The sequence below is a fragment of the Penicillium citrinum genome, assembly GCF_028827155.1.
Source record: "Penicillium citrinum strain IBT 23319 chromosome Unknown utg000008l:1.0-2707905.0:1.0-2709502.0, whole genome shotgun sequence".
Lineage (NCBI taxonomy): Eukaryota > Fungi > Ascomycota > Eurotiomycetes > Eurotiales > Aspergillaceae > Penicillium > Penicillium citrinum.
Window position 1 is genome coordinate 476,828 of NW_026622693.1, and position 21,940 is coordinate 498,767.

General features: G+C 47.6%; 9 protein-coding genes across 9 annotated transcripts; 5 read left to right on the plus strand and 4 right to left on the minus strand.

Moving 5' to 3' along the window:
- Nucleotides 1-661: 661 nt before the first annotated feature.
- N7469_008613 (uncharacterized protein) lies at nucleotides 662-2,039 on the plus strand (the record flags this gene model as incomplete). The annotated part of the gene is made up of 2 exons (XM_056647531.1): nucleotides 662-836; nucleotides 889-2,039. The coding sequence occupies 2 exons, from the start codon at nucleotides 662-664 to the stop codon at nucleotides 2,037-2,039; spliced, it is 1,326 nt and encodes a 441-aa protein (XP_056497296.1).
- Nucleotides 2,040-2,191: 152 nt separating this feature from the next.
- N7469_008614 (phosphatase PAP2 family protein) lies at nucleotides 2,192-3,741 on the minus strand (the record flags this gene model as incomplete). The annotated part of the gene is made up of 5 exons (XM_056647532.1): nucleotides 2,192-2,666; nucleotides 2,725-2,926; nucleotides 2,985-3,490; nucleotides 3,556-3,582; nucleotides 3,680-3,741. 5 exons carry the CDS (start codon nucleotides 3,739-3,741, stop codon nucleotides 2,192-2,194), a joined length of 1,272 nt encoding a protein of 423 aa, XP_056497297.1.
- Nucleotides 3,742-4,570: 829 nt separating this feature from the next.
- N7469_008615 (putative GPI anchored cell wall protein) lies at nucleotides 4,571-6,314 on the minus strand (the record flags this gene model as incomplete). The annotated part of the gene is made up of 3 exons (XM_056647533.1): nucleotides 4,571-4,598; nucleotides 4,662-5,991; nucleotides 6,083-6,314. The coding sequence occupies 3 exons, from the start codon at nucleotides 6,312-6,314 to the stop codon at nucleotides 4,571-4,573; spliced, it is 1,590 nt and encodes a 529-aa protein (XP_056497298.1).
- Nucleotides 6,315-8,513: 2,199 nt separating this feature from the next.
- N7469_008616 (fungal specific transcription factor domain-containing protein) lies at nucleotides 8,514-9,482 on the minus strand (the record flags this gene model as incomplete). Its single annotated transcript, XM_056647534.1, has 1 exon — nucleotides 8,514-9,482. One exon carries the CDS (start codon nucleotides 9,480-9,482, stop codon nucleotides 8,514-8,516), a length of 969 nt encoding a protein of 322 aa, XP_056497299.1.
- Nucleotides 9,483-11,037: 1,555 nt separating this feature from the next.
- Nucleotides 11,038-12,435, plus strand: N7469_008617 (o-methyltransferase domain-containing protein; the record flags this gene model as incomplete). Its single annotated transcript, XM_056647535.1, has 5 exons — nucleotides 11,038-11,178; nucleotides 11,236-11,362; nucleotides 11,429-11,552; nucleotides 11,610-12,061; nucleotides 12,122-12,435. 5 exons carry the CDS (start codon nucleotides 11,038-11,040, stop codon nucleotides 12,433-12,435), a joined length of 1,158 nt encoding a protein of 385 aa, XP_056497300.1.
- Nucleotides 12,436-12,830: 395 nt separating this feature from the next.
- On the plus strand, nucleotides 12,831-14,736 carry N7469_008618 (cation:proton antiporter; the record flags this gene model as incomplete). The annotated part of the gene is made up of 3 exons (XM_056647536.1): nucleotides 12,831-13,086; nucleotides 13,143-13,924; nucleotides 14,023-14,736. 3 exons carry the CDS (start codon nucleotides 12,831-12,833, stop codon nucleotides 14,734-14,736), a joined length of 1,752 nt encoding a protein of 583 aa, XP_056497301.1.
- A 1,124-nt stretch (nucleotides 14,737-15,860) lies between these two features.
- On the plus strand, nucleotides 15,861-17,476 carry N7469_008619 (Zn(II)2Cys6 transcription factor; the record flags this gene model as incomplete). Its single annotated transcript, XM_056647537.1, has 2 exons — nucleotides 15,861-15,946; nucleotides 16,024-17,476. 2 exons carry the CDS (start codon nucleotides 15,861-15,863, stop codon nucleotides 17,474-17,476), a joined length of 1,539 nt encoding a protein of 512 aa, XP_056497302.1.
- Nucleotides 17,477-17,865: 389 nt separating this feature from the next.
- N7469_008620 (uncharacterized protein) lies at nucleotides 17,866-18,738 on the minus strand (the record flags this gene model as incomplete). Its single annotated transcript, XM_056647538.1, has 1 exon — nucleotides 17,866-18,738. One exon carries the CDS (start codon nucleotides 18,736-18,738, stop codon nucleotides 17,866-17,868), a length of 873 nt encoding a protein of 290 aa, XP_056497303.1.
- A 398-nt stretch (nucleotides 18,739-19,136) lies between these two features.
- On the plus strand, nucleotides 19,137-21,308 carry N7469_008621 (putative GTPase NOG2; the record flags this gene model as incomplete). The annotated part of the gene is made up of 3 exons (XM_056647539.1): nucleotides 19,137-19,234; nucleotides 19,294-20,035; nucleotides 20,463-21,308. 3 exons carry the CDS (start codon nucleotides 19,137-19,139, stop codon nucleotides 21,306-21,308), a joined length of 1,686 nt encoding a protein of 561 aa, XP_056497304.1.
- Between the last annotated feature and the right edge of the window lie 632 nt (nucleotides 21,309-21,940).

Genomic DNA, 21,940 nt, shown 5'->3' on the forward strand with positions numbered 1-21,940 from the left:
ACATTCGGATTGTCGAGACACAACGCGGTGATTCGTCTTGTATTGTATCATTGCAGATCATTGGAAGATGTAGATATAGTGCACGCAGCCCGAAAAGATATACCGAATCCAGATGATTGTAGGTATCTCATTCTATACAACCTCCAGGGCTGGTCCCGGTGACTCCATCGCTGGATCTACTTGATAGTATGTAGTGTAGAACTCAATCACTTTTAGTGAACCAATCCATACCACTTTTCCTCGTAGCAGTAAAGTATTAATAATTGAATTTCTAGTCAGTTATCACTGAGAACTTGAGACTGTAGAAGTCATGCATGTCCGGTGCATCATTTTATGCAAAGTGGACCACACCGATATCTGCAGGGTTTCTTCTTGGAGTCCACTTGACTCCCATGCATCTCTCTAGTCATGGCGAAGTGATGTTGATATTTATGTACCTCTACGAGGGTTAAGTAGAAGAAGTCAGACCTTAAGTTAAATAAGATAAAATTAGCCTAATATAATACTATTAATTGAATATGCGGAGGGTAAATTATCTCCGTCTTGCTCGTATACTCCATCCACTCCGTCGTGACTCATCCGTGAAAAGCACCCAGACTACTCTTCAACACTTCTCTCCTCTGTCATGCCCTGCTCTACTCTGCTCTAATAATGAGCTAAGATGACCACTATCGACATAAGTCACACCGTCTCCCTGGATATTCTCCTGGGAGACCCTCCAGGCTCTGTCTCGCGCTATCACTATTCCTTTCACGCCGGCGATACCATCAAAGGGTCCATCGCTATCAGATCCGAGGTAGACCTACCATTCGAAACACTCGACATCTTCTTCATAGGTATCCACAGCATACCTCTCCCTGCTTCAATTTTCATACTAATCCCCTCCAGGCGAAGAGCTCACCACTCGCCACGATAAAAATCCACGCCAATTCCATCACGAGGAATACTCCATCCCAACATCAGTTCTACCGCCAGAAAATCTCATCAAAAAGCATCAACGCTACTTCTTCCCCTTTGCATTCCCAGTCCCAACCCAGTTATCCTCCACAACATGTCAACATCCCATTACAAACCCGTTAACTCGCCAACTCCATCTCCAACCCCCTCCAAGCTTCGGCGTCCCAGACATCGCGGGGTTCGGCGGCAAACTACGCAACGACTACGCGCCTTCAAATTGCCGAATCATATACACCTTACAAGCTCAACTCACCCGTCGAAGTCTTGTCACCGATATGATTCAAATCATGTTGCACAGAACTCTGAAGATTAGATTAAAACCATCTTCTACATTAGCATTGTCCCCGCCATCTCCATCATCTCTATCTCCAGCTTCCTCGGCTCCAGCAGTGGACCCTGAAAATCTGAATGATATTGACCCACCCCCGTCAAAAACAATCGACATTTTTACGAAGGGTTCTAAAAAGTCCGAATCGGCCTTATTGGGTCGTTTGACATTATCAATCATCACACCACCTCGCTTCGACATGCCAATTCGACAAGCAGTCTGTTTAAATCTCCACTATGAACGAGAACCCTCAAAGCAATCCCAATATAGAACTGAAAATGCAAATCAAGACGAAAATAATACAGAGAATCTTAACCCGCAATCTGACGTTGAATCTCAATCACCAAATCTTCCACAAATTCAATCTCTTCGCGGAAGCGTGGTAGCCACAACATTCTTCACAAAAACATATCACGCCTCAATTCCTCAGAAACAAAAAGATCGCTTCGGGACCAAATTAAATTACGCCGATAAAATCCTGACGGAATTCACACACGCAATTACCGAGACAACATTAGCCTGGGCTCCGGATCCAGATCAACCTTGTCATTCTTTCGTGAGTAGATTGTTGGTTCCGGTGAAATTATCACATCATTTGATTATTTCGACATTTCATTCTTGTCGGATGTCGAGGGTTTATACGTTGGAACTTCGAGTTAAAATTCAGGGGGCTGAGACGGTGGAATTAGTTGCGCCGATTATTATTGCGCCGGCGGAAGAAATTGTTAGTCCACCTCCTTATTGTGAGGTTTAGTACAGTATACAGTATACCGATATAGAGTATGAATTGGGATATAGATGGAGACAGATAGCAGATAGTCATAATGATAATAACGCGCTATTCTAATCATACAATGGCCGTAATATGATGCGTCAATACATTTTATGCAAACATTCATGATCATTCTATACATCACGGGCACGAGGATCTGTCAATGGTCGTGAATCGCCATGACCGACAAAAACACCCGGTGGATTCGGTCCTGTCGTAGCCATTCCGATCTGAGACTGATATGCCGTATTTCCTTCCGGATAATATCGACCAACATTCGGCTGGAATCCATGCTGCATTTCATAACTATCCGCCACATCTTCCTCACTAGACGACGAATTCCCATCCGGATTATGATCATGTCGACGTCGCTGATAAGGTTGTGGAACAAATGGATTACCCGTGTTACTATATAACGACGGGGCGGAGGGTTGATGATTTAATGGCGTTGTAGCTGTAGCAGGTTGATTCTCATTTCCGGCCGGACTGAATCGTTCTGTCTCGGGATTTCGAAGTGCTGCGGAGCTTTCGTTGGAAGCGAGTAGTTTCATGCCTAGAGGGTCTAATGGGTTCGCGGGTTCAGTGCCCCATGTTCGGATCGGATAGGCTCTTCCTTTGCGCCAGGATTCGCTTAGTGGGGGGGAAATATTGTCGGTAAGCCATGAACGCGCAAGCGGTTCCCAGTAAAGATCCAGTAATCACGTCAAATGGGTGGTGTCGGGCGTCCATGATACGTGATACGGCGACCAGGGTCGCCGCGAGAATTGGGACCATGCAGATTAGGGGTTTCCATGCTTCTCCGCGATTATCCATGACGTGAAGTTTTCCACCTAACCATAGAGCAGTGTAGAATAAACCGGCGAAGGAGGCTAATCTCAGTTAGCACATGGAAGGATTTGAGGTGGGGGGGGGATCCAGCAAACTCACAACTACTGTGACCAGACGGCCAAGATCTAAATCCATCTTTGATGATTGCTGGATCACCGGTACAAATGGTAGAATTGGACAATCCATATAAGACTGGATCTTTACTGCCTAGTGGAGGCTGACAGCGATCAATCAAATCAGGTCTTGGTTTCCCACAGGCCGTCTTCAAGGCCTGAGTAATCACAAAATTGACCCCCTGCGACAACAAAAGTCCCAAAATACCACAATTCATCTCCCAAAGCCGATCCTTCCAGCGCCAGGGTCCGCGTAACTTGCGCTTCCCGGAGATGGGATCTTGCGGTTTATGATGGGAGAATAGGCCATCGATGAAGAGCGTGTAGACGATGATCAGGGCGAGGGGAAAGGCTCCGGAGATACAGAGGGCGTAGGCGATTGGAATACGTTCGTGGACAGCGTAAGGGTATTGAAGGGTGTAGTTTTGGAGGGAGAAGTGTTGGTGGTAAGGTTCGAGGGAATCAAGAATCCAAAAGCCGATTACGCAGGCGCTGAGTGGAGTTAGTTTAGATTCAATGCCGAGAGCGGTCCAGCGGGGGAGGGGTGTATAGCATACATTAGGATCACATAGTCAAAAATGTACCTGGGGAGAATTGAAGGTTAGAACACAAATTGGATATGAAAGGGGAGAGAGAGAGAGAGAGAGAGAGAGAGAGAAAGAAGTCAAAAAGAGAACGAACGAGATGATCACGCGCGGTCGCAACCGACGTTTGGAGAAGGGCAATTTGGCCGGCAACTCCATTTTGAGAATGTCCACTCAAATATCCCTCAATACATTCAGTAACAAACTCAGGGGGGGATAGAGTCAAGAGGAGAATCGAAATTGAATCTGAAGGGATAAAAGAAGTCAAAGAGTTTAGGCCGAAGAGCGGTCGAGGCTGGGCTGGGCGTGCTTGGCGTAGGCGGCGCGCTTAAATATAATTTAATTGAGTGGTGGAGTTAAGAAGGGAAGAAGAGCAATAAAGTGGACGAAAGGAAAGAAAGAAAAAGAAAGGGACCAAATACTCCGGAGTAATAATAGAATAATTATACACTTTGGTTGTCAGTGGCTGAGCAACAGTCTAGACCTGACGATCTTCATATTTCAACTCGATTCGGGCAATCAGTCTCCTAGTACTGCAATAATAGGATTATAGTAGTTAATACGGTATTGGAATATTTTGATAAAAAAGGGGAATATCCTTCAAAGGACATTGGACCATTGAAATCAGTTCTTGTACACACACTGCATACTCTCGTGATCCACCTTAGGCAGCATCTTTTACATAGCAGATCCAAGCAGATCCAAGCGCAAAATGAAACCACATTAGTACATACAGAATACCAAGGCAACCACCATAGTCTATGTACATAGTACGTAAGATAAGAATGAACAAAGTATGTTGGATATAGGATAAATAATTTGATGGTTCATATTGAAGGAGAGTAGATACTAATACAACATCGAAGATGCCGTCAGTGTATGGACGGAACAAACAAAGCCATGACCATAATACACATGTTCGACATAAGGCATTATCAAAGATTTAAATGAAGAAATCTTGCTGTTCGCTTGTTGGACTGCTGAGCGTTTAGCAGACAGTGATGTACAGACCCAGACTATATCAAAAGTTAGTACAAATTTCATTTAATCAATCATTGATTCATGTTTGGTTGACTTACGGAGATGGGTTGTAGTCCTGGAAGAAGTTCAAATCGGTGCTACCGGCGTTCTTCATCTCATACGCAACTGTCTCACCGGCGGGGCAAGAGAAGGTCGAAACCACATAAGAGTTACCAGGAGAGACAGTAATGTCACCCAGGTCCTGAGCAACAGAGGGGAGGTTGTTGGCGTTGGTCGAGCTGCTCACAGGGCTGGAAAGCTTGGCAAAGTCGATCTTACCATCACCACTGAAGCTGTAAGAAGAGGTCTCAAGATCTTCCAGCTTGGGGAACAGGAAGACCAGACTGCAAGTCTTGCCGGAGTCAGAGGAGGGGATATCGAAGTTGAAAGCGCTAGAGACGCTCGAGGTAATGGTGCCATTGTAACCAGTACCAGCGGCCTTATCGGGGGAAGAAGAGTCAACAGCAACGATCAGGTGGGGGAACTCATAATCGCCGGAGAGATCGGTAGGGCAGCTGCTGCTAGCTCCAGTGGATGAAGGAGTGCTGGAGATGGAAGCAGAGCTGGAGGCAGAGGCAGAACCCGCAGGGACGCTAGCGGAACCAGAGGGCTTAGAGCCACCACCGGAGGGTGTAGCAACACTGGAGACGGGCACACTGGTCATGCTAGACCCACTAGCAGGACCGGATGGTTGAACACCACCGCCGCCACCGGCGGGGCCGGAAGGCTGAGAGCCACCAGAGGAAACAGGCACACTAGGAGCAACGGAGGGAATTGAAGTCATGCCAGAGGGAGAGCCGGGAACGGAGGAGATTCCTGGGACAGAGCCACCGCCACCGGGGCCACCAGAGGCAGAGCAGCTGCAGTCGGTCACAGTGACGGTGCTCATGACAGTGGAAGGAGATCCAGGGAGAGGAGTACCAGCAGGGACAGAGGACTCTCCAGCACCGGCGGGAGCAGTAGACTCCCCAGAGCCACCGGGAACAACAGGAGTAGACTCCCCAGAACCACCAGGAGCAACAGGGGTAGACTGTCCAGAGCCACCTGGGCCACTAGAGGGAGCACCAGTAGGAGCCTCAGAGCCAGGGACAGCCGGCACACTGGAAGGTGCCGGGGTAGCGGAAGCACCAGCAGATGGAGAAACAATGCCAGAAGAAGAACCGGAGCCAGAGCCGGAAGAGCCCGAGCAAGAATCAGCAGTCAACTGCACGTTCGTGCACTGGGTGACATCGGTGCTGTTAGTGGTGTAGACATTACGGCCGTCATTCTGACCGGTTTGACAGGCAATGAAGTTCTGGTTGCCATTGAACTCCAGTTTACCGGAGGAAGTGACCGAGAAGCCGGAAGTACCAGTAGCGCCTTCATCACATTGGAACTGAGTAGTTGGGGCTAAAAATAGTATCATGTGAGTTCAAAAATGCTTTATTTACTTGAATGGGAGGCGTTGGGAGGCGTTGATAGGGTGGTATCATGTACTTACCGGTGATGATACATCCACGGCCAGCACCATCAGTGATGACACCATTGGCATCTATGCAGAAGGAAGAGGCCGACAAACTGTTATCACCAATGCGGACCTGACCATCATCTAACTGGCCAAGGTCACCGGAGAGACCTCCGGAGGAAGTAAGATGGAAGCAGCAGTTATCACGACGACCAACGAACGCGTTGGTGGTGGCAGCGAACGCCGCCACGGCAATGAAGCTCCTCATTGTGAATGGATAAATGTGAGAGAGAAAGCTCACGAGAAAACGAGTGAATGACAGAAAAGTCAAAGAGATCGTTATCTCCTTTTGAAGTGTGAGGGAGATGAGAGGGAAATTAGACAAGAAGGAAAGATGCAGAAGAGGCAAATCCAAAGACTTAAGTAAATCACACTCAAGAGTAGGGCAAACAAGGAGGATCCGGGCTCTACCTCCGAGAACTGACAAATGAGGAAATTGTATTAAAAAAAGAATTGAAAGAAATCAGGAAAAGGGAAAATAATGTTGATTCTTGAGTGTACAGTGAAAATAGAAACGAGACCCAGCCTCTCATCATTGAGAACGGATATACACAGTGGACCATATTGACCAGGAAGAACAATTACACACTCCGAACCAGCCGGAGAGATCGTCCGGAAAGGTACAGTAAACGTCATTCTTGAATTGAAGTCCAATTCTCCAAACGTGGAGAAGAATCCATGCGAGTTACTCCACTCCGATGGAGTATCGACAAACAATCATGGACCACCATTAATGGACCACCGTTTTGGCCCACGGTGGATCATGAGACCCTATCATAAGTATTAAACGCAAGTCTTCCCAGAATATTCTGGACTTCATTGCTCGAGCTGTACACCGAAGACTCCGATTGACCCCAGTGGCGAGAGCATTTCCCACGGGACTACGTTACAAACAATTCACCCACCACACTTATGCCGACTAAATCGGTATTCCGGATGGAACGGATGACATGTACTACAGAGAACCGTCCATGGATGTCAACGGGGAGAAGAGCTTGTTATTGATTTCCGAATTCTGCCATTCTTTGGATGCAGGTACAATGATAGGTATGCACGGGGGAGATCTAGCATCTTGCGAAGTAGCTATATGTAAACATTGGAGCCTTGTCTTTTCCGAGACTTCATGGTTGGAAAAGGTCATGTTCATCCTGCTTGAACATTCTCAAGCTGAGTTTGAAGTGTTGGGGCTGTGTACTATGAAAACATCGCCAAGAACTACAAAGGATCATTCAATATTAGTGGAGAGGAATAAGCCTCTTACTACATATCGCATCACTGGTGCACAGACACAGTCCTGTACATACGTACAGCCTTGTAGGATTTGTGTGGGAGGACATGAAAATGAGCCCCAATTTACCAATCCATTATACGCCGTGTACACATAGAATTGACCAGTCAGCGAGCATTTTGGATCGGATCGTGTGAAGCCGGGACTTCTTCATCGTGGATATCCTGTAAGAGGCAGAACCCTGCGTCATGTGGAGACGCACAAGATGTGGTTCCACCAACGACATCAGGTGTTATTTTTGTGCTTTGGTTGACCCGAGGGGGATTCAGGAACGGATTCGCGATGCCTGGAGAAGAGTAAATGAATTACTCCAGGTTATTGTGATGAGTATTCGAATGGTGCAGGTTGAGTCCGAGGTATGCCAATTCTCATCGCAAGGCATTGTACTGTAGAGCCATTCTTGGATGATCGCACTATTGCATCGACAATTTTTGTTGTACGCGATCGGACGCGTGTACAAGGCTAGGTCCATGTCATACTGGCGATCAGTGGCCTAAGGCCGATCAAGTAGACTCTGTCCTACCCAGAACTGTTCTAGAACATCCCCCTAGGAAGAATAAATTTGAGAACGAAGATAACGAACGTTCCACCCGTTCAGGGCAAACAGCAAACAATCTACTTGCTTACTGTAGATGTTGTTTCCGCTGTCCATCCAGGAACCAGGCACCAGGTACTACTATGTAGATATGCGCTGCACCGATGGCATCGATCTCATTCAATCGATCGGTGCAAGATCTTGCCGATGTGGGTTGGACTGGATACGAGTGTAGCCACCCAGTGATACTCTGTACAGCCTGAGGTCATCCAGAAGATGGTCCTGCATCTGTACTGTACACACTGTAACCGACTTTCATCATTCCCCATCAAATTACATGCAGTAGTACAACAGGCCCGCTGCCAACTTTTGACCGTTGAGTTAGCGGGCACCAGCGTTAGTCCCGACGCCAGCCATGCCTAATCCCGGTCCACGCTGTCGATCGCGGCGCACGGGTGGACTGGTGGCTTGAGCGGAGCAGGATCGGTCCAAGATAAATAAGATAGTCCGATTGCTTTACATAACGAGCTGAATCCCTGCGTCATAGATTTGTGGTTTCAAATCCGGAATTGTCGAACGATGAATCAGAGCGATATGAATGGCGATTCAAGTTCGGAAAATAATGTGTCCCAGCTGAGAATCGGCGGGTCCACATCCATGTCAAATTCCTGCAAGAGATCATCAAATGAAGGAAGTGCCGGGTCAAATGGCACTTGGTTAGTGTCAATTGCCGGTAGTGTTCCTGGAAGGTGTTGAATAGATACCGAAGGCTGGTTATCATTGTCTTGGCCATCGGTCCGAGAAGCGACCCCTGCTTCTGAAGAACCAAAGGGTATGTTGTATCGCTGCATGACGGAATAGAAAGACTCCAGAATTCTTCCTGCCAGCGGTGTCTGTTCCTTTGCCTCCTCCAATACGCCAAATGCTCCGAATATCTCCATTCGGAGTTCTTGGTCGTCCTCTACTCGTAAACTCCGGTTCAAACAAAGGTCCATCAGCAGCACAATGATAGCCATGCAGACGCAGTGTAGTATTCCAGAGGATCTCAGTCGCATCAATAAAAATGGAAGATTTTCTTTTTGAAGTTGTCGCTCAGTTCGGATTACCATGCGTGCGGCTACCAGACACGCATCTCTTGAGTAGAGATACTTTGACTCTTGAGAGCTTTTTGCTAGATATGGAAGGTGCAATCGACACCTTGCTGCGTTTGAAAGTGAATTTATGATATATCTTTGAACTGTTATCGGGTTTGATCTTCTTGGGTCGGTCTCGGGAAGATCGTCAGCCTTGAAGTCGAGGGAGAAAAACGACGGTAGACCACTCAGGAATGCAGTCATTTTTGAATCGATCTGTCTAATTTCCTCGTATGGAATTCGACCGACGCCTGCAGCAGCGAAAGGCTCACTATCAGTGATTTCACGACATAGCTCAGCTAGACGAAATCTTTGAAGACAATAGGACATAGAAGTAGGCTGGTCAATGGGTTGGCCAACTCCTTTCATTCCATCTACCAAATCTTCATCATTCGCATTCACGGGCTTTTCCGTTGCCATATGTCGAGGGTTGATCATATATATGCCTTTATGGGCTCCGGCGAACCGCGAAAATTGCCTGGGTATCTTGTCAGAGGAATTCTTTTTTTTTTTTGAATCAGAGGCCTGGGGCGACTAACCAATCTGTTCCGACTAAATACCACCAAACTCTTCTACCCACCTCTGCCTCAATTGAATCTGGCGGAGGAATATTCAAGTCTCCGTTGTGCGGATGGTCGATCCGGTGAAGAGAAAGCTGCCACGCAACAGATGTTGCAGAAGAAAACCAGTAATGAGCTTCAGATGAGATGCCCACCAAATTGCAGATAACAAAGCCTGCTATTATGGTTGCTTGTATAGCCTCGATCGTTTTCGAAGCTACTCGATGGGAGAATTCCAGTAACTCTAGGGTTCTTCTCAACCATGTCGAACTTTGCTCGCTGGCTTCTTCTATGGATGAGAATAGCGGTCGGGTAAATAGATCACAGGGTGTCCAGAAAAAGGTTGTACTGGTGATAATTGCCATAAGAAGACATACGTCTCCTATTCGGAGTGGGCACTTCTGGTTCAGTTTTGAGTAAATATCATCGACCAAGCCGCGTACCGATGGTGCATGGATAACGTGATGGAGATGCGTGATATCAATTAGGTACTTTTCGACAATTTGCTTTGACTCTTCGTATAGAGGTAGCCAAATGCACTTATTCTGGGAATTCCCATTATTGGTGGAATGAGAAAAGTCAGGGGGAACGTCGACTTTCAGAGAGCGCATTTTGAATTCCAGTCGGTATGGAATAAGAGACAGCTGGCAGAGGTTGGTCAGATTTATATATCGAAGTCTTTCAGCTTTGAAATCACAGTTTGAACGTACTCTTGAGCCGGGATGGGTTATCTCCTCTTCTAACCTTTCGACATCACTTTCAGGAGATATCTGTGATTGTTTATATTCGTCGAACTTCCTTACAAAGGCTCCTGGGGAAGAGCGTGCTGGTGGAGTACCAGCTTGTACTGAGGACCCATTGGAGGTAGCTTGAGGAGTCCCATCATGACCAATCACAATCTTCTCCAGCCTGCGCAAACGCTCGAGAACATCTGTTTCAAGTGTCGATGGTTTGTTCAACCCTTCAGAAGAATAGGTAGGAGGTGGCGTAGCTGAAGAGTAATGATTCTCTTGTTGGCAAGTAAGCCCGCGGCTGGCACAGTTTGTACAAGGAAACTGCCGGCTGCACCTGAGCTTACGTGATCGGCAAAAGAAACAGGAAATCGGCCGAGATCGTGCCTTCCTCGAGTCATTTTGCCTTTTTTCTACGCGTTTTGGTGTCATTTTTGAATTTCGAGGGAAGGAGCAGAGTCCAAAAGCCCCCAAAGTTGGCAGGCACGAAGTATTGGGGGTCGAAATGGAAGGAGCCAATCAGTGGTGGAAGAGTCCGCGGAACCTCCGCGGATTCCGGAGATGAAGTATACACACCACCCTATATAAGAGTGCTCGAATCGAATTGAATTTTTATATTCGCTTCAAGTCCAAATCGATTTGTTCACCACCTCACGGATCACCCCTACCATATTTTTTACAATAATGGACGCTATAATTGCCCAGATTCATGCTTTGGCCAAATCGGCCGATGAGGCCACTCGCATGGAAATCCAGAGGGCTTTACGCCAAGTGCAACAGGAATATCAAGGTCCAAAAGAAATTCTCATGGACCTTGCTAATTCGGTATTTTAATTCTATTCGAATTTCTGAAAATTCGGCTAATTAATCTTTCCGGGACAGACCCTCATTACTCCGATCCTTCGTATCGGAATAGACATTGGTTTATTGCGCTCTCTTGCCTCCAGCACTGGGCCATTGACAGTTCACCAATTGGCAGAAACATGTAATGCATCTGCTGAGCTACTTGGTAAGTCTGATATAGCATATAAACTCTCTACAACTGTAGTGGTTACTAATATGGGGCACCCAACAGAGAGGATACTTCGCTACCTGGCCTCTAACAACGTGGTCAAAGAAGTCGAATGTAACAAGTACCAGGCATGCAACCTGACCTTTGTTTTTGCCAGTGATAAGGGAGAGGCAATGGTATGCCATGGGTAAGATTCTTCCTCTATTCCTACATCACAATGGATCATTACTCATTTCAATATTAGGCTGGACTTCCATGCTCCCATAATGCGAACAATGCCGGATTACTTCAAGGAAATGAAGTATCAAAACATCACAAGCACGGAGTATACCCCATTTCACAAGGCATTCAACACAGACCTGAATAGTTTCGATTGGCTTGTCCAGCACCCCGAGCATTTCGTGCCCTTCCAAAAGGTGATGACTTCCATAGAAGGATCCGAGTGGACGGAGGGTTTCGAACTTCTTGATACCGAAGTCAACAAGATCCCTTCAACACCCGCTGAGCCATCCGAAAGAGTCTTCTTCGTGGATGTTGGCGGTGGACATGGTCACCAGAGTGTTCTACTAGGGCAGAAATATCCCAACCTCTTGGGACGTCTTGTTTTGCAAGATCTCCCATCAGTAGTGAAAGATCTCAAGATTGAAGGTATCAGTATTCAACCTTACAATTTCTTTGAGAGACAGCCAGTTCATGGTAAGTGTTTCTGATTTATTCAAGTTTCTGCAGGAGAGATCCAACTGACATTTCTTTTAGGTGCAAAGTTCTACTATCTTCGCCGTATCATGCACGACTGGCCCGACCAAGATGCCACGAAGATTCTTCAGAATATTGCGGCTGTTATGTCATCCGATTCACGCATTCTCATTGATGATGCCGTTCTGCCCAATACCGGCGCCGTTTGGCAGGAGACCATGGCCGATCTCGCTTTAATGGCCAGCTGCGGGGGCGTGGAAAGAACAACTAGGCAATGGGAGTCTCTTGCGGACTCAGCTGGCTTGAAAGTCAAACTGATTCATTCTTATGTTGCCTCAACCTATACTGCGGTGGTTGTCCTGGCTCTGAAATAAGGTGGAGCTGGCGTTCCTCCAGGCCTAACATATTTGTTGTGCACCGCGCTAGAACTAACTCTTTTCCATCAATCACAACTTGCCATAATGAAATGCAAGAAATTAACTCTTGCGTTCAAATACATCGTATCACCATCTTTCCAGAGAATTGACATATAATCTAGAGGCAAGCGAGTCCAATTCAAGTACATAAACCAGTAAAGAACCATTCAGTGCCAAGACTTGCATGGCCCAGTCCGCCATACCCGCCATGCCCGTCACGACCACTTTCAACCTCGTCAACCTCGTCAAGTACAGTACACTTGTTCTACCGCTAATTCTATGTCCGCCACTGTCGACGGAAGGGAAAGTTCAGTTCAGGTCATAATCTACTTTCAACGTCGCACCCGCCCGGCATGGACGAGACCAGCACAGAGGCGGCTTTCGCCTACCATGAGCCATCAATAGTAACATTCCTCAACCAAGCAGGCTTTCTGGTCGCATTAAATATCGTGAATTCCTGCCTTGATAGTCTCTTATACTGTGGACTGATCGGACAACTCCTCGTCGGTATTCTTTGGGGTACTCCCGGGGCAAAATGGCTTGACCGCGAGACAGAGACTGTCATTCAACAGCTCGGATACCTTGGACTGATCCTGCTTGTCTACGAGGGTAAGTCAAATTACCTTATCTACACACACATTATCAAATAATTAATACATTCTCAGGTGGCCTCTCTACGTCTATCAAAGCAGTGGGAGCTAACTTGCTGGTTTCGCTTTGCGTTGCGGTCACAGGAATTGGCGTGCCAATGGGCCTATCATTTATTCTGAAAGAGCTGGTCGGCGCAAGCTCTTTGCAGGCTTTCGCTGCGGGCGCAGCTCTCAGCGCTACAAGTCTTGGTACTACATTCACCATCCTATCAACAACAAATTTGATCACAACACGCCTCGGCACAGTTACGACCAGCGCTGCTATGCTTGACGATGTCATCGGTTTTGTGATGGTCCAAATTATCTCTAACCTTGGTGGTGACAGCTCGTCATTTGATGCCGTGACAGTCATCCGGCCCTTATTCGTTTCTTTCGGCTTTGCAATAGGACTTTTCCTAATATGTGCATTTTTTATTGGCCCTTGCCTCGAGAAAGTAGCGCGCACGAATTCTAGTCTTCCTAGATTTACAAAGACGTGGCACTTCGCTTTTCTATTTCATACAGCCTTGTTGGTTGGCATTGTCGCGGGGGCTACTTATGCAGGCACCTCGAGCTTGTTCGCTGCTTATCTTTCGGGTGTCATAGCTACCTGGCTTGATGAGAAGAGAGCAGATTCTCAGACACCAGAATCCGATGCACAGGATACCTCTGGATCTGTGCATGGACCGGAGCAATTTGTCCAGTCTGAATCCAGTGAGCAGTCCATCGTACATGGCAGTGACATGCCAACGGGTGAAAAGGTTTACGAGACATACTTCAAGCAGCCAGCAAATCGGATTCTTATTCCATTGTTCTTCGTAAGTATCCTAGTTTATTTGTTTCTTCTTCTTTTCCCCCATTTTCCCCTTTCTATTTATGTTCTGTTCTTGTATTGATGATCTAACATCCTGCGCAGGCATCAATCGGGTTTGCGATTCCTATAACAGAAATGTTTCGAGGAAATGTCGTATGGCGTGGTATCATCTATTCTCTGTTAATGATTTTCGGAAAGGTGATCACAGGTCTTTGGCTCGTGCGATTCTCTTTTCATCCTTTCTTCAGTTTCTTCAATTCAACAAAAACTCTCTTATCCCGCTTTCGCCTATTCTGCTCGCCCACAATGACCAAAAAACAGAAGAGGGAGAAAGGCCAGATTGCTCAAAGCTCGGCCGTCTTGCAATCTGATGTCAGGACTGAGGCTTCGCATAATAACACTGCCAGGAACAGAATTCCTAACTCTGCGGACGCCATCCAGGAGACTGGTTCTGGAGAAGAAACCCCGGGGCAACCCGAGGTACACGAGGCGGAGGAGATAAACTCAAGTCAGCGATCTGCGATATCATTTCCAGAAAAGCCCAAATCACTATACCCGCCATCCATCCTCGGATTGGCAATGGTCGCTCGAGGAGAGGTCGGATATTTGATTGCCTCCTTAGCTCAAAGCCAAGGCATGTTCTCACAGGGACCTTCTAGCGAAACATCTGAAATTTATCTTGTCATCATATGGGCCATTTCCATTTGTACACTTGTCGGCCCAATTTGCGTTGGTACCCTGGTCAAGCGCGTGAAGCGACTACAAAATGATCGAGGAAACTCTGGCTTAGATCCATTGGGTGTTTGGGGCATCTGATTATACTCCCCTTCATGTACAATGCAATCAAATGGGAGTTCTGAAAGAGAATTCAAAAAACAATACCCAGATTCATAACAGACTTTAAAGTTTAAGTCAGCAGAGACTGCTGCGGTAACCCCGATAGATCCTTCAGCCCTAGAATCTCACGCGTTGCCTAATACAGCATTGACAATACTGCACATGCCTGAAAATATGCTAGGCAATATTACGGTCCGCATGACAAGCCCAAATGGGGGTCTTTGATGGGGTACATACCATTACCAAGTACGTTAGTAGTATATCACGTCACATCGAGCTGTACTACTCAGCCACCTTAACCCTTCTTCCATCTGATAGAGAGGGACGCACTAGACCATTCTGTACTAACCACGCACAAACAGAAAAAAAAAAAATAATCTGTAATGACTGCCCACTAGTCTTGAGATAATCGGAAGGGGTATTTGACTCTTTCACTGGTGGTGTAAACTGGCTTACGAGCCGGCTCAAATTCCCACGATCACCCCTACAGGGTTGCCATATAAGTAGTACTTTGGGCAGTTTTGCGTCTGAAAATCTGCATAAATGTCATCGCTAAACTGAGAGAACTCGCGCCAATTGTCTCTTTTTAGATAAATTTCGGAATAGGTGTTTTCAGCAGCGTGGAAATATGTTGTCAGCGATCACCCGAATTCATGACCTACCTAGTCCAATCAACCACTTTTGAGTCGAATTAGTAGAGATAATATGGCTGCAGCGTCAAAATGGCATCAAAATTCAAAACACTTCAGCCCTTGGCGTACCGAGGCGCCCAGGTGGAGCTCAACTTACGATGGGGTCTAGTTAATATCATCGAGTGATTGGCTTTCTTCGACCGAGTCACGATCCGTGCAGCACCTAACCACAAGGCTGCATACGCTAGCCAACAAGTGCATCTTCTTCTGAATTTGCGGCTTCTAATTAATCCCTGTCTACAATTTAACCTCGGATTCGGAGGTGCACAGCCCCGTTCTCTCCGCCCAGCTTAATTCTCGTTTGTTTCTCGTTTTAAATGTTTCCCCCCCCCCCCCAACCAATTCCCTCCCCATCATGAAGGGTGGATCCCTCTCCAAACATTCAATCGATGATAATTTAAAATATCCAAAATGAGCCTGAGTCAAAGCCAAGTGGTTCGCTTTAGTACAAGACGGCAAGGCTTGCAAAGAGTACGCACTGGCTGTGCGACGTGCAAGTATGTCTTTCGTCCGTTCTGTACCATCACAGATCGATATACTGGGAAGGAAACTGAATTTATATCCATTATATCAGAATCCGCAGAGTCAAATGTGACGAAACACGCCCAATTTGTAAACGCTGCCATTCCACTGGCCGAAAATGCGATGGATATTACCTAGTATCTCGTACCGAGCTATCACATATTGTACCCTCCAGAATACCAGAGGTCGAGGATGGCTCCCTTCGCAGTTTGGAATACTTCCAGCATGTGGTAGCCCCCGTTCTTTCTGGTCCATTGGGTCGATCTTTCTGGACTCACCTAGTCTTTCAACTCGCTCATCAGGAGCCTGCGGCCAGAAATGCGGTGATAACAATAAGCTCCCTGTATGAGCAATTTGGGAAAGGGGTGAAAGAGTCACGATCTCCTTATAATGATGGCTATGCAATGCGACATTATAACAGCGCTATTAAGGATATCATATCTCTCAAAGCCCATCATCCCGAGCAGGTTGATACGGCCATCATTGTTTCTGTTCTTTTTTCTTGTATCGAATGCCTGCGAGGAAATAAACAAGCCGCAGTCAGCCATTCAAGACATGGGATTCTTCTCATGAACTCATCTCGCCCCATCGCAGAACTGGCATCCATCTTTCGGCATTTGAGTTTCGTGACTTTATTTTCGAATGAGTGCCTTGCAGAACTTCCTTTCCTAACAAATGGCGGCTATCCGTCTGCCCCTACTCCATTCCAAACTTTCGCCCAGGCGCAGGAAATGATTGACTGGCTAGGATATCACGCCGTGAAACTAGCCCGGTTAAGAGATAAATACCGGACATCGCCATCAAGCGCCTCGAAGTATACCTCTTATTTCTCAAAGGAGATTCGACGGCTGAACATCTACCTAGAGACGTGGTTCACGTCCTTCATGCCCCTGAGAGAGTTATCAAATTCAGACCTCAGATACAAATCCATGGCTCGAATACTAGAGATGCGATGGCTAGCATCGAAAATCTGGACAAACTCCTTTATCGAGAATGACGAGACCTCATATGATGCCTATATCGATGAATTCGAGCAAATCATCGAGATAGCTGAACAATCGCCACCCCGAGAAGACCCGTTCTGGTCACGGTCACCAAAATTCATGTTCGAGATGGGCTTTGCGCCGCAGCTCTACTTCACAGTCATGAAATGCCGCTATCTGCCAATTCGTCTGAAAGCCCTGGCTCTCATGACAAGTAAATGTTGCCAAAGAGAGATCCTCTGGGACTCCAATGCAATATACGTAGCCGGTAAACGTATAATTGAACAAGAACACGGAATCAAGCTGCCAGAAGACCTCAGGCTTGTTGGAAAGATGATCGAAGATCCTCCTGCAGCTCCAATTGACAGTCATCGACTGCGAGATTTCACCACTCCAGAAAATGAAGGCATCGATGCTGTTCAGGAAGTTTATGATTCTTTGGATATCACTGATAACCGGATTTACTTTCATTTTCCAACGTCGTCGATGGATAATATGGATCCTGTGGATCAATGGTACTAGAAGAGGTGTCAAAGCAGCCCAAAATACACGAAGAGCTACCAGGAAGAACAAATGTATTATTCAAGTCTAAGAAGAACAAATTATGTACGCTTACAAAACAATCCGTTCACAGTTTTCATCCCAATCAGCAGTATCCAGGGCTTCAGGTTAGTACCCGTACTGAGAAAACATGAACGTGTGCTTAGTACTAACTAGTAGTACCACTGTTCTGTGTAAGTATAGGCTGAGGGTATCGGTGTCTAGTGTCCATCAAGAGGCTACTTCTACGCTAGAATTCACATTGGTAGGCTTCCAATAGTATATTTCACACAACCTCTCTAGGTTCAATACAGATGCGGAGAAACAGAATGCAACAGCGTAAATATTGTACAATGGTATGAAATCCCCAATCACAGCTTTCCGCCAGTGATCTGCTCACCGAGCTTCTTCACTCGGTCTTGAGTCACATCCCAGCGAGCAGTCTCGCTCTTCCGTGTCTCGCTAACGGCGGACTGAACAGTCGGAGGTGCTCCAAGGTTCCAGACATTCTCACCAGGCTGGTGGTCATTGCGCCATTCCACATTCTCACCATCGGGGAATACCCGGTCGATCTCCGCAGAGAGCTGCTCCTCGGTTGTAATAAAGGTACGAGCATGGATGTACAGAGAATGAAGATCATCCTGATGCTGTGCCTTCTTTTGTGCCTGCTTCGCCTCCAGGCGGGCCTTGGAAAAGGCCAACCGTTGTTCGCGGTTCGCGTCTCGTAGGAATGTGTCGTTAGGGGCGAGCATAGCCGACACCATAGATGGACGGGTCAGACGCTCGTCTTCCGCCTCGGGCTGCTTGAAGATGCGCTGACGACGTTCTTGGCTCATGCGGCTCCGAGTGACCATTGTTTTCTCTGCCGCAAGCTTGCGTTCGTGCAAAACCTTAAGACTATCGCGGAGGTGGTTTCTGCGACGATCTGCCATTCTCATTTTGAAAAGCTGCTGCTCACGTTCTAGCTCATCCGTTGCGCGGGCCGGCTTCGATGTGCGCGTTGGTGATACTTCGTCGACATATTGTTTCGACGGCTTGTCGGTGCGGCGAACAGGAAATAGCTCACGGGGCACGGGCAAAGTACCCTTCACCCTTGGCTTAACTGGATTTCCTGGTTGGATGATGCGAGGGATATCGAGGAAATGAGGGGATTCGGGCCCAGCTTTGACTCGAAGGTTGGTAGAGGTGGTCGAAAAGCCGCGGGCCTGCACGTTGGCAGTCCGGGCACCGCGGAAAGCTGACATTACGGGACAGATATTGCGGTCGAGTATCCAAGGCCAATTGATCTCTTCAGACTCGACACAGGGGTCCTCGGGACTTAAATGGGACGAGGTGGACACAAAACCGATCAGCAACGAAAAGGAGGATGCGCGGAGGAGCCAAGCGGAAGAAAATCCAAGCGGTGAAATCAGGCAAGTATCAGGCATCAACTAAGCAGATCACGTGATAATGGGCTTGCAGAAAAACCAGGCGGTGAGGGCGGTCAGAGCAACGGCCCGCTCGCCGAAGAAAAAAAAATAGTCCGCTGAAAACTTCTTCTCTTTGCGCTCTGCCACTCCCAGTGTTTGGTCTCGCCTTCGACTTTTTTGTGAAGGTCCAACCACCCCTTTTATAGCTTCCTCATTCTAAGAAGAAGCTCACCATGGGTACCGGAAAGAAGGAGGCCGCTCGTAAAGAGCGGCAGGGAAAGACTGACGATGGCATGGGAAATGTGAGGACGAAAGGTGAAAACTTCTATCGGTAAGTCTAGCTAGCTATAGCTACGAGCTTTTCAATGGCCATTGTCTGATGAAGTACAGTTCCGCGAAGAAGGTCAAGCATCTGAATATGTTCAAGGATGGTAAAGCTCGACGGAACGCTCAAGGAGACATCACCGTCGCTGCCTCTTACCAATCCCGTGACGCTCCCGTCGCTCGTATCGAACCCAACCGTAAATGGTTCGGCAACACTCGAGTGATCTCACAAGAAGCACTGTCCTCATTCCGTGAGGCTGTTGCGGAGCGTGCTTCCGATCCTTACCAGGTTCTTCTCAAGACCAACAAGCTCCCCATGAGTTTGATTCGGGACAATGACAATGTGAATGGTCTCAAGCAACATCAAGCAAAGATGGAGATTGAGAACAACCCGTTCGGTGACACATTTGGACCCAAGGCCCAGCGCAAGCGCGTCAAGCTAGGCGTATCTTCTCTGGAAGATCTTGCTGGCGAGACTGCCAACTTGCAGAAGTCCTACAATGACAGACTTGAGCATGGCACACACGACGATGGTACTCCTATCGTTGCTGGTGACGTTGGCGAGACCAATGAGAGCTCTCTTACCACCGCCCGCGAGTCGGTTTTCTCTAAGGGTCAAAGCAAGCGTATCTGGAACGAACTTTACAAGGTCATTGATTCCTCTGATGTGGTAATTCACGTCCTTGACGCCCGTGATCCTGATGGCACTCGTTGCCGCAGTATTGAAAAGTATATTCGCGAGGAGGCTCCCCACAAGCATCTCATCTTCGTTCTGAATAAGTGTGATCTTGTCCCAACTGGTGTTGCTGTAAGTCAATCCTCTACCAACCGTCCCTTACCTACACTCTGCCATCTATCTGCTTTGCTTGTTGCGTTATTTGATCTCGTTTTGTGTTTTGCTTTTGTTTCTCCCTTCGGCATCGGCCGTTCCATCGCTAAGTCAAGGCTTCTTCCTACGACTCATGTCGTGCTCTGCTCAATGGAGGTCTGTCTGTTACAGCTTTGGTAGATCAACACTGTCCCGCACCGACCTTCTTTCTGAAGCTAGGTTGATGGGTCTTCGTCTTGAAGGCCTGTCGTAAGGGACGGCTGTGTTTTGTTTTTGAGTTGAGTTCTGCCTCTGCCTTTTTTGGTGGCTCAGTGGTAGAACTCTTAGTAACATCCCACACATTTCTGCATTTTCTCACTTAATTGTCTCTTTTGGTTACAATATGCTAACTCGCATTTGACACCAGGCCGCTTGGGTTCGCAATCTATCCAAGGACTACCCAACTCTCGCCATGCATGCCTCGATCAACAACTCTTTCGGCAAGGGCTCTTTGATCCAGCTGCTTCGTCAATTCTCTTCTCTGCACTCTGATCGCAAGCAAATTTCTGTCGGTCTGATTGGTTACCCCAACACTGGCAAATCTTCCATCATCAACACTCTTCGTAAGAAGAAGGTCTGTACCGTTGCTCCCATCCCTGGTGAGACCAAGGTGTGGCAGTACGTGACCCTGATGAAGAGAATCTACCTCATCGATTGCCCTGGTGTGGTTCCTCCCAACCAGAATGACACCGAGGAGGACATCCTGCTTCGTGGCGTCTGCCGTGTGGAGAACGTTGAAAACCCAGAGCAGTATATCCCTGCTGTTCTCCGACGTGTCCAGCCCCGTCATCTGGAACGCACCTATGGTATCAAGGAACCTTCCGATGCCATTGACTTCCTGAGCCGGCTCGCCCGGAAGGGAGGTCGCCTGCTCAAGGGCGGAGAGCCTGACCTGGACGGTGTGGCCAAGATGGTCATCAATGATTTCCTGCGCGGCAAGATCCCCTGGTTCACGCCTCCTCCCAAGCCCGCTGACGGCGAGGCTGATGGCGAAGATGAGAAGATTGAAGGTCGTCAAGGCCGCCTGGGTGAGATGGGACGTAAACGCAAGATCGATGAGAAGACCGATGAGCCAGCTGAAGAGGCGGAATCAGGGGAAGATTCTTCTGGGCCCGAGTTCGAAGGTTTTAACGAAGGCGAAGCTGACGATGACGACAATGATTCCATTGCCAACCTGGAAGTCAGTGATGTCGAGAGTGGTGAAGAGGATTGAAGGGTCTAACCCGCCCGCGGATACAATCCCAATATCCAGTCTATGGACTTTTGTCACCGCAACATGGGTTGCGACTCTTGAAAGACAGAGGATGCATTCATGCCCACCACCCCACTGCCAGCTGGGCTCGTCTCCGTTTTGGAAGGGCCCAGGTGTCTGAGATCTGCATAAAATCGGGTGGAAACACCCTATCAGCAGCATTTGATCATATGCCATGTTCCTGGATTGCCAGCACAATCCGCGATGATCCCAGAATGATAGATGGCTAGATCTATCCTGGCCCAGTCCAATACACAGTCTGGCATCAAATGACCCGACTGGGACGACCTCGTCCAACTTGAGATACCCAATCCTCGAAGGAGCCCAATAAAATATGTTTTCTATGATTGATTATTTGTAATGTATTAGTATGATACTACTGTATACTGGCCCTGTAAGCAATACCCAACCTTGGACCACTTGGAAGCCCTTCCCGACAGTCCAACCACTGGAGTGGTTGGACTGTCGGGGATGATGTGTGGTTCTTTTGCCGTCGTAATATATATCACACCGCTGCATAAACCCACCCTCAAATCCATCTTCAGGTTCAACTTGAAGAATTCCACTGGCACCACTTCCATCTAACACTTTCG